General features: G+C 42.5%; 2 protein-coding genes and 1 long non-coding RNA gene across 3 annotated transcripts; all 3 read right to left on the bottom strand.

The window, feature by feature from the left end:
• Positions 1 to 377: 377 nt before the first annotated feature.
• On the bottom strand, positions 378 to 1344 carry LOC310994618. Its single transcript, XR_014595792.1, has 3 exons — positions 1288 to 1344; positions 543 to 606; positions 378 to 447 (listed from the first exon to the last, which is right to left on the bottom strand). It is a non-coding gene; the product is annotated as an uncharacterized lncRNA (long non-coding RNA).
• A 677-nt stretch (positions 1345 to 2021) lies between these two features.
• mrps2 (mitochondrial ribosomal protein S2) lies at positions 2022 to 4807 on the bottom strand. Its single transcript, XM_083984266.1, has 4 exons — positions 4735 to 4807; positions 4377 to 4496; positions 4154 to 4274; positions 2022 to 2973 (listed from the first exon to the last, which is right to left on the bottom strand). Exons 1-4 carry the CDS (start codon positions 4757 to 4759, stop codon positions 2427 to 2429), a joined length of 813 nt encoding a protein of 270 aa, XP_083840392.1. The 5' UTR covers positions 4760 to 4807; the 3' UTR covers positions 2022 to 2426.
• A 632-nt stretch (positions 4808 to 5439) lies between these two features.
• On the bottom strand, positions 5440 to 14910 carry ppp1r26 (protein phosphatase 1, regulatory subunit 26). Its single transcript, XM_083983288.1, has 5 exons — positions 14719 to 14910; positions 7839 to 11139; positions 5857 to 5971; positions 5672 to 5757; positions 5440 to 5574 (listed from the first exon to the last, which is right to left on the bottom strand). Exons 2-5 carry the CDS (start codon positions 11066 to 11068, stop codon positions 5538 to 5540), a joined length of 3468 nt encoding a protein of 1155 aa, XP_083839414.1. The 5' UTR covers positions 11069 to 11139; positions 14719 to 14910; the 3' UTR covers positions 5440 to 5537.
• Positions 14911 to 15127: the final 217 nt, after the last annotated feature.

Genomic DNA, 15127 nt, shown 5'->3' with positions numbered 1-15127 from the left:
ATGCAAAATGTTTGAATCCAATTAATAGATGAAAGCTCTTTTTTTTTGTTCATTACCATGTTGATTGACAGGGAAACACACACCAAGCTTTGCTCAGTGGGGTTGATGTTTGAGTTACAAATCGGTGACATACATTATGAAACAACTACTGTGTGGTAAATTGAGTTGAAGTATCTGGCCCGGTTCCATACCCAAAATCCACTTGGGAGTGAAAGTTGAGCTATCGTGAGCCAGTTACTTTGCGCCCCACTTACTGCGCAACAAAGGCACTGCAGCCAGAGTTGCGTCTCAAGGGGCAAATCATTTATTTTCATCTTTTTATCATTATCTATAATATAATGTCTCGGGTTACAGAGTGAATTGATTACCATGCACGCCACGGTCATCTCAGTAACTGCCCTCATGGGGGGCAAAGCCACGGATCTTCTTGCTTTGCATGTAATGTACCTGCAAAACCCCAAATAACATACATGAGAGTGTATGTGAAGATGTTTCAGTTTTACAGTTCAAAATGAATTAACTATTTAAATAATTTCACATACCAAACATCATGGTCCATTGGTCCTTTAACATTTTGTATCCATAATACAAAGCTGAAGGCTGCATCTGTGAATATAAAGGATAAATGATTGGTTTAGTCCTGATGACAGAATGGAAAGGTTTATTATATTTTAGTGAATAAATACCTTACAATATTTTGATAATGAACTTTTTTTTCATGTTTATGGGCAACAACTTGGATGATAATTTAAGTGTTATTATACACTGATGTGTTATTTACTGTATTAGCCTACACTTTCTACATGATAACCAGGAATTAAAAACCCATAACGATCCATACATATATGAGACCAGTCAAACTCTGTTAAATCCTGCCAGTCTGGCTCAAATGAAGCCTTTAAAATCTTTTTATTTACATAATTAAATAAAGTTCATTATAAGCTCTCTACAGTAGCGCCATAATAAACATGGCGTTGAGACAAGCTAAGAATAGACTGTTGCTGTCTGATCACGTGGAAGTCAAACTGCAACAGAACAAACTTAGTGTAAACTCAGTTTTAAAGGTAAATAATCAACGTTTATTATAAATATCATTAAAATTACTGACAGAAGTGAAAATTTGACAACAGGTCGCTGCAACTTTTCGAGTTTGTGCAAATGGCGAACACACCCAAGGCGTAAAACCTCCACTTTCTGATTCAAATATGACGCCACATCGTGAAATAAGACGGTTTTTATAGGTTTTATATTGTTTATTGAGAGTAAATGCGACACATTCGCACTCACCTTTTCGTCCTCTCAGCAGTTTGTCCCTGGTGGCCAGAGGGAGCAGGTTAATCCAGGAGAACGAGTTTACAGCTACGGAAGCCGAGAGCGACCAAACGTGTGCAGGCATGCGCTTTTTTGCTTCTTATTTTTTTAATCCCAGCCACTTCCTCTTTTAAAAAGATGCTCCGTTTTTTGTTTATTCACTACACATATGAGTTATGCATCACTTTAATGTTGAAGCAAGTGAATTAAAAGCTAATTTTATTTCCGGTATTTTCTTTTTGTGTAATGTTTCAATTTATTACTGAGTGGGGATCAAAAGTTTAAACCAAAATAATATTATCAATAAGGACCAGAACTGTGAAGTTACTCAACATAATAAGAAGAGGCACAGCAGGTAAGTCATGTACAATAGATATACTTAATTACAATAAATTGGATTACAGTATATCATACTAAGCTAAATGGCTACATATACTTTGGTGTATATTTTTTCTATTAACCATAAGACAGTACATGTTTGAGTACACACCATATTTATCTAATAGTCCCAGTGTTTCCCCTACATGCAAAATGATTTATTCAAACACTTGACGCCATTTTTTGCTGCAGCCCATGTACATTTCACATGTATTTATATGTGTTCAAGCAGCATCTCTGCACAAACAAAACCTCAGTGGTACGAAACAATGACATGCACAGGTTAAAAAAATAGCAGGAAACTTAGAACTCAAACACTGTAATGTTGCATGGAGGGATTTAATCATTTCAGCAAAATCTACAGCATGTGAGTCAGTGAGAACATGAATGTGACAGTAACATCAAGTGCTGTCTGGTTTGGGCTGTCAAAGGTCAATCCTGTGGTGAATGATGCATGTAAACTTAATCTGTGGTAACATGAATAATATTTTAAGGGTCAAATATGAGAAATATGTTGAGTTAATATGAGAAGATGATGTCACAGAAATAATATACAAACACAACTCAAGTCTTTAAACAAGACAGCACTGTAGTCAATTCAGCTCAGCCCCCAGACACACAAACATCTTTCTTCTCAGATTTTCTCCAGATGCACGATGAAGGCGAGGACAGACAGTCTTCTTATCTTTGTAAATGCATTTTTTTAACGTCTCTTATTTAGAATATACAGTATTTCGTCACGAGTTCGGTGCGGCGGGCGTCGACAGGCCGTGCAGCAGCTCCATCTGTTTCCGTTTGTCTTTGCCGCGGTTGATGGTCATCTTGAACAAGCGGCAGTACAGCTCCACGGCGGCCGGAGTGTCGTCGTTCCCGGGCACGGGGTAGGTGACCAGGCAGGGGTTACAGTTCGAGTCCACCACGCCCACTGTGGGAATGTTCATCTTCGCCGCGTCTCGGACCCCGACGTGCTGCTGGAACACGTTGTTGAGGGTGGACAGGAAGACGATGAGGTCCGGCAGGCGGACCCCCGGGCCGTACTGGATGGGGGCGTTGGTGAGCAGGCCGCCCTGCCAGTAGTGCGTGTGCGCGTACTCCCCACAATCCTTTGCGGTCCGCTCCACCAGGTGGCTGAACTGACGGCGGCGGCTGACGAACAGTATGACGCCGCCGCGGTACGCCACGTGTGCGGTGAAGTTGAGGGCTTGCTGAAGATGCTCCACGGTCTGGTCCAGATCAATGATGTCATGGTCCAAACGGCAGCCGTACAGGTAGGGCTCCATCAGCCTGAGGCAGAGGCAAGAGTATATTACATATTCACTCCTTTTTTGCATAATAAAACATATTTTGTAAATGAAATAACAGCAGACATGCAGGTGAAGCCAAAACAACTTGTCAATTCTATAAAAGACAAAACTATATTAACTATTTTTGACAGTAAATTTCTGCATGGATCATATCTGCATCTATATTTGCAAACAGAATGTCACACCCATACTTTGCAGTATATGTATATCTATTGCACTACAAATATATACTTTTTATTCCAATTTTTATATTTTTTTATTTAAAATGTGTGTCATATTGTTATCTTGTGTGTATATATTTTATTTAAACACACATTTAACACAATTTCAAACTCTGTATATCGTGTAAATCATGTATATAGCAGCACTGACAAATAAAGTTGACTTTGATACTTTTCAGTCCAAAATACAAAATGCATGATGTTGCTGCTTGTAATACTCTTTTGTCATAGTACACTGATTATATTTGAGTTTTAGACAGTTGTTAAAGCCTCACTACCTCACCCTACTTTTCATGTGCAACATTATGTGAAAGTGTTGTCTATCATGTGCAATAACGCTCATATCTTTTTCTACTGACAATTTGTGTTTTTTTTAGCTTACGGTAGGTACTTTAAGTTTTCACACTTATGTTGTGTTAGTACTCGTCATTTAAAATGTATTTATTATGTCTTTACTTCCTTCTATTTTATTATATACTTTTTTTGGATGGTGTTTTAAGCACGTTTTATTACTATTTACCTTTCTATGTCTTTTAACGTATTACTACACTCCAAGAAAGCCCTGCACAATAATCCATGTGTGTGGACTTTTGGTTTGTGCACAAATGGCAAATCTCTCTCTCTCTAAAGTGTTTTTTGTATCGTTTTGTTTTTATCCTCTGTGAGGCACTTTGTGTTACTGCAATGTATGAAAAGTGCCATATAAATAAAGTTGATTTGATTTGATTAAAACAAGTCACTTAAAATGCATCACATTGCAAGTCCTGCAATAAAAGCTATCTGTCAGGGTTTTGACATCTTTTTGGTGGAGGAGGTAATGTAGATTTAGATTGTGGCTTCCGCTAAACGATTCCCAGCCTTTGATGCATCATTGGAGCAACAACATCAAGTAGTTACATATCATTTATAAACTCAGTGAGTGAAGTCACACCAACCAACCTGTGTCTGCAGCCTTTCTTGTGGCCAAGATGAACTCTGGCGTCGAACAGGTCTTTCAACGAGAACAGCTCTGACACACGGAAGAAGTCTGGCTTCTCCAGAGGCAGGTTCATTATCTTATCTGCATGCAAATTAAGTAACATATTCCTGTGTCAGTGTCGCATTAAAAACAAACAAACAACATCCAGGTTACAGCACAGACATCCCTGCAGCGTTAGCTCACCTGTCACATCGTCTACGTGAAGCTGAGGCGGTTTCACGGACGCTGCAGTCGCGTACTGAAATCCACCACAGGAGTGACCGACTGTAAAAGCCCGGAGCTGCTGTCTTAACCCCAAAAGGCCTGAGCATGAAACACAAACACCGGTCAAAACATTGGACATTAACTGTTACTGCTAAGTTACCCAGCTAGCAGTTTGACGTTAGCTGTAGTAGCTAGCTTGTTCGTTAGGATTACTAGGATAAAAACAAAACAACGCCACAACAGTGCTTGGTATGAATTGATAATTGTGCAAACATATTTTATTAATAAGAAAAGCATAATGATTCAACGTAAATGAAAATATAAATGCTCAAAATACCTCTGGTGAGTGTCGGGGCTGCCATGCTGCTTCAGGAGCTCCACGGAAGGTCAGCGAACTGCGCATGCGCGTTTCTACCGTTTCTTTTTCTCTGCTTTTTTAATAGTCTAACAACTTTTAAATGCAAAGCGCCACCTACCGTCTCAGAGTATGTACAACAGGCCAGAGTAAAAGACAACTACTGAAAACTACACAAGTAAATGGCTACTAAACAATAAAAAATAAAAAAATGTTTGTGTTTGTAGTTCATCGGCTTCCGTACAATATATTTTTTTTCAACGTCAAAACTTTATTGAAGAAAAGGTAAACACCACTGACTGTTCTTGTTTAAGTTATCACACTTCTTTCAACAATAATGGCTGTTATACAAAGAGGAACGACTGAAAAGCGCAAGCCTTCATGAACTAAACCTAAAAACTTTACCTAAATATTTAGGGGTACTGGTAACCAGGACAAATAAATGTGTAGAACATTTTTGTCAAAACAAATAGTACAACCTCCAGAAAGTTCTTGGGGATTAGATCTACTATTTAAACAAATAAAAAATATTAAAAATGCCCTTAATTTGGTATATAAACAAACATATGAACCTAAACTTTCCTTTGTGTATTGTTCTATGTTTCCAAAATTAAATGTGCTCCAAAACATTAAGTTGTCATTAGACTGCAACATCAAAACTGTTGTGAAACCTTAAATAAATGAAAGGCTTTGTTAACCACAAGTCAGTTATTCAACAACACAAACACTGTAATCACCATATCAAACATTGCAGTGCCTGTTTTAAATTCATAATGTTGTAAGTTTTATCCTGTTTTGCTGTGCTGACTGGAAGCTTCACTCCTGCAAAGAGACGAGAATAAACCAAGATAGCTTTTTGTTTAGACTCTTGATCATTCGCTGTGAAGACTTAACCATGGAGGTCCTTCCAATCACATACCTGTTCACTGGGACAAACTGAAGCTTTCTCTTGACCTGTTGCACAGGCTTCTTCTGCACATTAGCACCAATGATAGACCATTTCCCCTACAGGAATTATAATACACATTTTACACCGTCTGGGAATTAAAGTCAGCTTTACTCACAACTATAGTGCAGCGAGTGAGTTTGTCTAATATCTGGTACCTTTTTGCTTTTATCAGTCAGGTACCTCCTGCTGAACATCCTGCTCCTCTCCTCTGTGGTTAGAGCTATGCAAGGGCTGAAGGTGAAGCCGGGGTCAATGGCAGAGGACAAAGACCTGAGCGGGGCAGAGCAGGACATGCATCAGACCACTCCCCACTCATTACTTTTAATTTGTTACCAAACACAGTGAGCAAAATCTGTAAATGATACATTCAGATTTTTTAATTTAGCATGTAAAGTGTAACTATGATTCATATTAATGAACATTATTTATGAAGAAGGCCCATTGTTGTTCGTATTCCACTCTTTATTACACAGATGCACTTAAAAGACACGGCAAAAGTTTTTATTTGAAAGAGTAAAAGAAAAAAAAACACTTCTTACAAAATATTTACAAAACCTGGCAATGCACAGCATGTTCAGTAACTTTTTTTGTTTTTTTTTGATAAACAAAAATAAATAGCCTTTTTTTTCACATAAGAAATTCAAGAAAACTTTAACATGACGAAGAAATGGAACACACTGAATATCAAGTTTAGCAAGACAGAGAGGAGTAAGTATGTGACTGGAACAACATGTGAGTCATAGAGGTAATAAGTCCAAGACTTGTGTCGTGGCCTTCATCCACCACCGAGCTTCAACTTCCATCTATAAATGTAAAACTATACGATGAACTAAGGCTCTGTGTCTGAAAAACAAAGCTTGAGTAGATGCTGTATAAATATCTCCATCTTTATTTTATTTTTTAGAAAGGATACAAGACTGTTTCAGTATCACTTCCTGTTGTAAAATTGCTCTAAAAAAAGTTGCTTATTATTTGTCAAGGGTAGAATATTTTTTATAGTGTACCCTGGCTATTTCTCCTTATGTGCAAAAGTTAGAAAGGATCGTTTACACAGGTTTAAGGATGACGTAAAGGGACATGATGACTTGAGCAGGAAGATAGAATTTGGTCACTTGGGACAGAAAATATTGAGTAAGCAGCCAAAGCAAAGTCGGTCAGTGTGAAACAATATGAGGAAATCAATTGATAACATTAAGATTTACTTGTTTTACATGTGACATTAGTGTTTAGTGATACAAGATAGATTCTGATACATAAGAATATTTCCCAATTTTGTTGTTAAGGGCTGCTACTAACACTTACTTTCATTATCCATTAAATAACCAAACATTTTCTTCTTCAACTGATTAATCTATGATGATATGAAGGGCCAAATAAACCCAAAATAAGTAAAAAATTTCTAGAATACATGAAGAAAAAAGTCCTGTAAGCCTTTAACTTTCTGTCCAATCAATCGTGTTTTCGATTCGCAAGTCTGGTTCTCTCTAATCACCCCAGTAATGGCAGAAAACTGGGTCAAAAGTCCCAAATTGTCAGCTGAACATGAAACATCTAAATGTATAATTTTGGCTTTAAAAAAAAAAAAAGAAAAAGAAAGAGAGATAAACCCATAAATAGAGCAGGGATGGAAACTTTGTGTAACTTTTGCACATAAAAAGTCTTTGATTTCTTCTTATAATAAACCTACATGACATTTAAAGTTTGTCACTTATGGAATGATAGCATGTATTTTTCTGATTAGCGTTATTAGTGTGTGTTGTTCCACGGACACATTAAAATATCCTAATTTCAAGCATTTGGACTTTTATTTTTGGGTCATTTCCTGCATTGGGAGAGAGTAAGTAGTTCTACTCATGCAGTCTGTATTGCTTTTCAAAGGGTCAGTGATGGGGATAAACCTCAGAGCACAGGATGGTGCCAGTATGTTACACAGCTGTATAAGTGTACAAACACAGTAAAAAAAAAACCACTGGATTTGTTTTTCTCGTATCAACAAACATTCCCTTAGAGCCTATAAATGAATCGACTTGATCATAACCTACCTTATACGTATGAGCAGGGTATAATCAAGAAAATGATCTTGTATAAAAGTTGGATTATGATGCTATGGGACATAGTGAGCAAAGGAAATACTTACAATGTGGAAAAGCCCTGCTTCATCTCTGGATTTCTCCTGTTGCCTGACTCACACTCTGCCTCATCTACAAACTCTTCCTCTGCTCTTTCTAGATGTACGTCTTTATCGTCTATCTTCTTGCTCTCGCCTTCTCTCTTTCTCTCAATTAGCAAGTCCACTCTCTCCTTTCCCTCGCTCCTGTCCCTGCTTCGAACCTGGACGTGGTTGGTCCTATTAGATTCCAGTTCGACAAACACACTCTTGTCTTTAGGCATGTGCACCATACTCTTCGTCTCTCCCTCGATGGGGCACTGGGACCTCTGGGTGAAGGAGATCCTCGGATGCTGCCTGGCGGAGGACAAACTATTCAAACCGGGGGATGTGAAGGTGTTATTTACAGGAGTCTCTGAGGACCAGGGGAAAGGGGGTCCGCTGGTCCTTGTGGAGGAGGACCAGACGGTGACGGGAGTCTGTTGTTTGAGGCCGACGTCCCCGCTCTGATACGGCGAAGCTGCTGGTGCACTCTCGTTGGTTTTGGACGAGGTGATGTGGAACGGCGTTCGGATGGGAGTCCTGGTGTCGGTGATGGGGAGTCCAAAGCTCTGGCGCCACTTGATGGCCTCAGAGCGAGAGTGAGCGCTGCTGCTGCTGCTGAGAACCGGCAGAGCCCTCTCCGTCTGTGAGCCGCCGCCGTCGCCACTGTCCGGGCCGGGCCTCCTCTGCTCGGCTCTGGCGGCCCCCGCCCCGTCCGCCGGCTCCAGAAGCGAGGGGCTGCGGGACTGGACCGAGGACAGACGTGATTGCGCGCCGCCGCCGACGACAGCAGAGATGTCCGGGGTCGGAAAAGGTGGATCGCTCAGAGGAGACTGTCCGGAGGTGATGATACTTTTTCTAGGAATTTCAGCCAGCTGATTTTCCGGTTTAACGTCTTCATCTCGAAGTCGGGCGCAAACCACGACGGTGCCGTTCCTCGACACGTCTCCGTCTTTACTTTTCACTGCGGTTGAAACTTTGGCCTTTTCAGCCAGAAACCTTCTGATCTCTTGCTCGATGCTGTCGTCGCTGTCGACTGAACTACTGTCGTCCTTAATCTGAAGAGCAGCCTGGGGATGGTGAAGCAACACGGAGTCTCGACCTTCAGTCCCTTTCAACATCTCCGTTTCCGCTCCGAGTACTTCATTCTCTTCACTTTTATCCGTTTGTTTTTGTTGGGAAATGTTCTTTTTGCTATTTCCAGTCTTGTCTTTAATGCCGTCCTTTGTCTTTTGTAGTTTTTTCAAAGGGCTTCTCTTGGAGAGCGGATCTGGTTTCAACTTTTTGGCCGGTAGAGTATTTCTGAGCAGTGGTTCTTCATCCTTGAGGCACTTCCTTGAGTTCCGCTTTAAGTCTCTTGTCTTTTTCTTTGACTTCTTCTTTGTCTTGAGCAGGTCTTTTATAGCGGTGTCTAGGTCCTCATCACTGTCAAGCGAGCTGCTCTTGTCTCCACTTTGCTCTGCCTTGTGTAATCCAGACACTGGCTGTGTTTGACTCCTGTGGGTTAACACCAGTGGGCTCAGATCGGGTGAAGATTTCGGGGGTTTGTCTTTATCGTTGTGATCCGTCCCCGACGCGTTGGGAACGCCGCAGTTCTCCGCTCTTTGTTTCCTCCTCTGCGTCAGGGACATCCTCGAAGGTTTCTTTTGCGTCGCGGCTTGTTTCGTTTTCTCTGTTTTCTCTGCTTCATTCAGACTCTGAGGGTCTTGCGTCGCGGCAGAGCCGGGGGGCTGTTTGTGCATTTGGGCCTTCTGCTCGAGGAATTTCCTGATTTCTTGCTCGATCCCGTCTTCGCTGTCAACGGAGCTGTTGTCGCTTTCTTCATCTGGACACGTGTCGGGAAGCGCAGGGGGCAAAGAAGGTTCCGTTGGGGCACAGGTGTTGAGGTCAACGCCAGGATGGAAAGCCCCGGGCATCACAGTTTTGGAAATGTCCAGTATGGCCTCGGCACACATGAGCTCTGCCGTGGTGTTGGCCTTCGGTGGAGCAGGTGTAGGTTGATCTTTAAAACCTTCGACTTTAAAGGAGAGCAACCCGTTTCCTTTGCCTTTCTGGCTCTCCGACAGCGGGGTCTTGGGAACGAGAGCAGAAGGAGGAGGAACCGACTTTACGTCTTTCTCCGTTCTGGTCTTTTTCTTTCTCATTTTGTTTTTCTTCATGTTTTCCATACTTGTACTTCCATCAGATTGCACCAGCGACTTGCTAAAGGCCTTTTGCTTGTGTACGAACGGTTTCAGGACGCTCTTCTCCTTCAGCTGCTCCAGCTGGTAGCAGCGAATCGCTTCCTCGATCCCGTCGTCGCTGGTGGAGTCCGATTCAACTTTGAACGCGTTTGGACTGAAAGCCCCCCTTCTGTTCAGCTGCTCGTTTTTCTCCAACTGGTATCTCTGAATGGCCTCCTCGATACCGTCGTCACTACTGGAGTCATTCGAGTCTTCTTCTACCTTCACTGTGACCGGGTACTTCACTTTGTTGAACATGCTGATGGTTTTAGACGGGCTCTTTGTCTGCTCTTTGGGCGAGACTAAACTTTTGGTTGTTGTACTCCGATTAGAATCCAATTTCCTGACCATGCTGTCGTGAAGGGAGGCCTTGTTCTTGATGTACTTTTTTATGGGGATACCAGCCGGTGTCGTCAGGGTTTCTTTGACACTTTTTGGATACTGGCTGCTTGCGATCAAAAACGTATTGTCATCAGAGTTCGGTCTAGAAACCTCAGGAATGGGGAGATTTTTCCTCTGAATTTTGGATGATTGGAGGAATGTGGAGCACGGTTCTGCTTTGCGTTTGTGATCATCCTTTTCCTTCAGATACTCCAGGATGGCCTCCTCGATCCCTCGGTCCACAGAATCGTCGCTGTCGGAGTCGGTGCTGTCGTGGTCGATCGGGGAGGAAACATGCGCCTGCTGGTTTTCAGTGGGACCTTTAGTTTTGGACTTCCCTCCCACATAAGAACCCACTGCAACCTTGCAGACTTGGGGATGACCGTCTTGTCCTGATAGCACATTTCCCTCGATCTCGTCGCCCATCTCGAGTGAGGACTGGGTGCTCCGAAGGCTCTCTATGATCATCCGGACCTTGTCTGAGATAGGTGTGCCTCTGGTGGACAACTCGGTGTCAGAGTCATTGAAGCACTGAAGGCTATAGCCTCCTGGTGGGCCACATGTTCTCCATTCTGTTTGCGTCGCTGCGACAGGCGGTACATTCATCAAGTACATTCTAGTGAAGTGGGGTGAGGTCCTCGACCACTGGAGTGCAGCTGCCTCCGATCACAATCACATTGTTCAATCTGAGAAGAAAACAGAAACAGGAAAGTCAAACAATGTTTTTTTTTAAAATTAATTTATCAAATCACACACACACACACACACAGTGTTATTTATTCTGTGCCCACACACCAGATCCTTGGTGTTTTGTAAGAGCTGTGAATGATGTCCACCATTTACAGGAGTTTTGCAATGCACACCCAAAAACATGTCGAAAGACCTTGACATTTTCTCATCTTATTCAGTTGTGTAGCAACATCTTGAACTAACAGTCTATTTTTAACGGAGTTTTAAGGTTCTGGTGCAAGACATAGTACTATAATTCAATAGTCATTAGTCTTAAAACATCTTATAATTCATTCATTGTGCGAAATAACAGAAAAAAACACAATTTCCCAAAGCAGAGATGACACCTTTAAACTAAACCCTGTCCAATAAAAGATTTTTGGGGATAAATGCTCCCATTGCACTGACAGAAAGGGACACCCATCTTTTCCTAATCCCCATAGTTAACTAAGTACAACTATTAGCATTTCCTTGTTTGATTTCTTTACACTACAGTCGATCAGAACGATCAATACTGACACAGACACCCCATTGGAATACATATCCAGACACACAGCTGCACAGCAGACTAGTCTCAGTCGGTAATCTGCTGCCACCGTGTGGAGGAGCCTGATGCGTCCACTCTGCAGTATCAAATGCAGGCTGTTATTTAAATGAAAAGGTGCTGCATGGTTTTGGAAGCTTGTTCTTGCAGCTCACAGGTGGACAAGTTAGTGTGTGATACATGTATAATAGTTCAGTATGTTTAATGTTTGCAGTTTCACAATAAAAGCCTTGTAGTGTCAGACCTTTGCCAGGATCCCAGCCTTGTTCTATCTGGCTCCATTTATTTAAAAAATCCGTATGCGAGTCCAGTGAATAAAAGTGATCCCTCAGTTACACACCAAAACTGGACAGAACTACAACACGACTGGGAATCTGGAACAAAAGTGAGCAGATGCAGAGATGCCAGAAGCTTCCACAGTGAAACCCCTGAGGGAAGTGTTCAGGTGCATCCAGACTAAGGGAGAGAATAGAATTCATTAAAGCTCGGCCAAATTATGGCAAATAAGCTGAGGTCAATGTGCCAAACCTTTGGAGTGTGGGCTGCACACGGCCGCATTAACCTGCGATTGAACTCCGGAGCACAAATGAGCTGTGGGACTGTGTTCTTGTCGCCTCAAATTGATATTTAAAAATATTAAAAGCTAAATTCTGACACCCATAACACAAAGCTTTTCCCCATTTAATATGATGCATATTGCAGCAAATGTGCAATCATAAAATCACTACAGAAACACAAATGAACCCGGGGCCTTCAAGGCTCTTGGGCGTCCAGGTTTCCCGAGGGCAGTTGTCCCATATGCCCCATTTAGCAACCTAGCATGGCAGCACAAATAACACAACAGTGTTTCAGAACAATACACCACTCCACCCTCAAGTGTTTGTTACCTTACACACAGTTACAATCACTGCGGGCAATCTGGGTGTATTGCTACAGCCAGACTGTAGAATAAACTGTCCGCCAAACATTTCCAAAACAAGGTTAAAGATCATCTCAGAAGTCCTTATGACATGCCCGCTATGTGCTAACTTTCAGGCACGAGATCCATTGAAAGGCCCCAAAAACTCCTCATGTCTGTTCTGATAGTCTTAGAAGGGCAGGTATTAGTCTGTTGAGCCCGTCAGCTATCGGGGAAACAAATTGGATTACAAACAATTACACCACAACCTTGAATTATTAAATTTAATCCTCCAAATTAATACCGTTCAGATACTGATGTAGTAGGACCTACAGTCCCAGGTTGCTGTTCCTGGTTTGTCACTTATTGAAAAGCAGCCACTCAGAGCACCAGTGTCAGGCCGGCAGCTGTGTTTTAATACAGATGCCCCCTCTAATTACTGAGTCCACTTCCTCAAATTAACAGCGTTAAATTATCGTGTTTATCCAATTGGTCTTTGTCTCCTCCACAGACTCTTCCCCTTTCAGTAATAACACTTCAATGGACAGCGTTTAATCTCTCCTTTGATATAATGCAACAAAGCATATACTAGACAGGTGTGAGGGGGGGAAAAAAACATCCACATGCAGAAAGAGCTGCAAAATACATATAAAGTGCAAGTAAATTACAATCAACTAGCTACTACTAATCATGTCCAGACTGTAGATTTAAGGATGCTGGCCCTAAGGTTTGGGATCCACTTGACTAAACTATCAAAATGTCTATAAAGCCGCAATACAGTGATGCATAACTAGCCTACTAACAATTTAACAGTAAAAATAATACATCTGCACCCATTTTAAAAAAAGGTATTTTAAGTAGCCTATATTTGGCTGATAATGCTTTAATTTGGTAAATATTGCATGATTTTGAATGAAAGACATTCTGTGTTTTTACATAGTGATATTTGCAGTCATAGGCTACTTCAATACTTGTAGCCTATGTGTAGTTACTTCCCACCACTGGTAGACTACAAGATGCTACACCTGATAACATCCATAGCTAATGTTGCAATTGAAGCCATCGCAGCTATTGAAGCTATGAAGCTAAAAGCTCAGAGATACTAAACCCTCCAGCATCCTCCAGGAGGAACCACGCTGTCTGGCATTAACCAAGCCGGGGGAGCTGCTCTGCTAGCCCGCCTGTGGACCTCCCCCACACCCCGGCTCATGCAGCCTGCTGCCTGCTGCCTGCCTGCTGCTTGCACAGAGACTGAACCACCCGACTGCAGCCGACACCGAGAGACAATAAGCACCGAGAGACAATAAGCTCTTCTTGACCATTTCCCAATAAAAAAGCTGCTCAACCTGGCTGGTGGAAGAGTGAAAACCGCCGAAAAGCCCCATAAACCGAGCTGGAAGGTCGCTACACGAAACCCAGCGTTTCCAACTTTGTTTGCCATAGCTACAAAGAAACTTTCTGCAGACCTGCCAGCTAGCGTTTGAGGGTTGCCTTTTTTATTTTTAATTTTTTTAATTTTCTATCTAAAATCTATTACATAACATAACGTGTTGTTGCGTGCGTTTTCTTTTACCCCCTCCCTCCTTCTCCTCCTCCTCCTTCTCCTCTCCTCTCCTTCCTCCTCCCGGACGATTTTTTTTCCTGGTCGCAACACACGGCGGCAACCCCGGCTGTCCCCGTAACCGTCTAGCGGCACAAGCTGCACCGATGCCGGGCGTGCAGCGTCAGGAGACTCCGCAGAGCAACCATGTTTCTTTGGTGCCCGGCCACGGTGGTCAAAACCCCCAGCGCGCTCGACTCGCAACGACGCAAAACAGAAAAACCTAAAAACGTGGTTTTAAAAGCAAATTACATGCTGTTAGATGGAGCAGAAATGTGTGGGGGTTAAAGGAAGACATGAATAAGACAAGGGGATAACCGCTGCTAGTAGTCGGTGACTTGAAAGACACAGGCGGGCCTCCCGGCTGCTGCAGCCCCGGCATTTTCTCCGGCAAAGAAAGCCTTTGTATTGAGCCACAGCCTCGGCTGTCTCTCCCCTCCTCCTCTACTCCGCGGAGCCACAAGACACAAGACGGTGCACAAGTTAAAACTCACCTGGCTAGGACACAGTACAGAAAGAAAAAAAACCCCGGCCGCTTCCGTAGGAGTAGTTTGTTCGTGGTTTAATTTAAGATGTTGTTGTTTTTTTTGCTGCTGGTGGCGGTGGTGGTGGGGCGTCGCGGAGAGAGAGCAGTCCGTCCGTCAGCAGCGCACTCACCGCCTGAAGCTCTCGCCGTCGAGTCCCCCTCCTCTCCCCGCTCCGACTACCGGGAGGACAGGCTTCCTCCAACCCCACAGTCCAGCCAAGCGTGGACCGTCACAGATATGACCCCGGCGTTTTTCTTTTTTCTTTTTTCAAATACGCACACTTACTTTTAAAAATATATATATTTTCACATTATCACACTAAAAAAACACACATGTTTGATTATTTTTTATGTTAATGCTGCATTAATAAGCGAAA

This window comes from Trachurus trachurus (genome assembly GCF_905171665.1).
Source record: "Trachurus trachurus genome assembly, chromosome: 12".
Classification (NCBI taxonomy): domain Eukaryota; kingdom Metazoa; phylum Chordata; class Actinopteri; order Carangiformes; family Carangidae; genus Trachurus; species Trachurus trachurus.
Note: the sequence above shows the minus strand (reverse complement) of the source record. Positions and strands in the feature narration are given on the sequence as shown.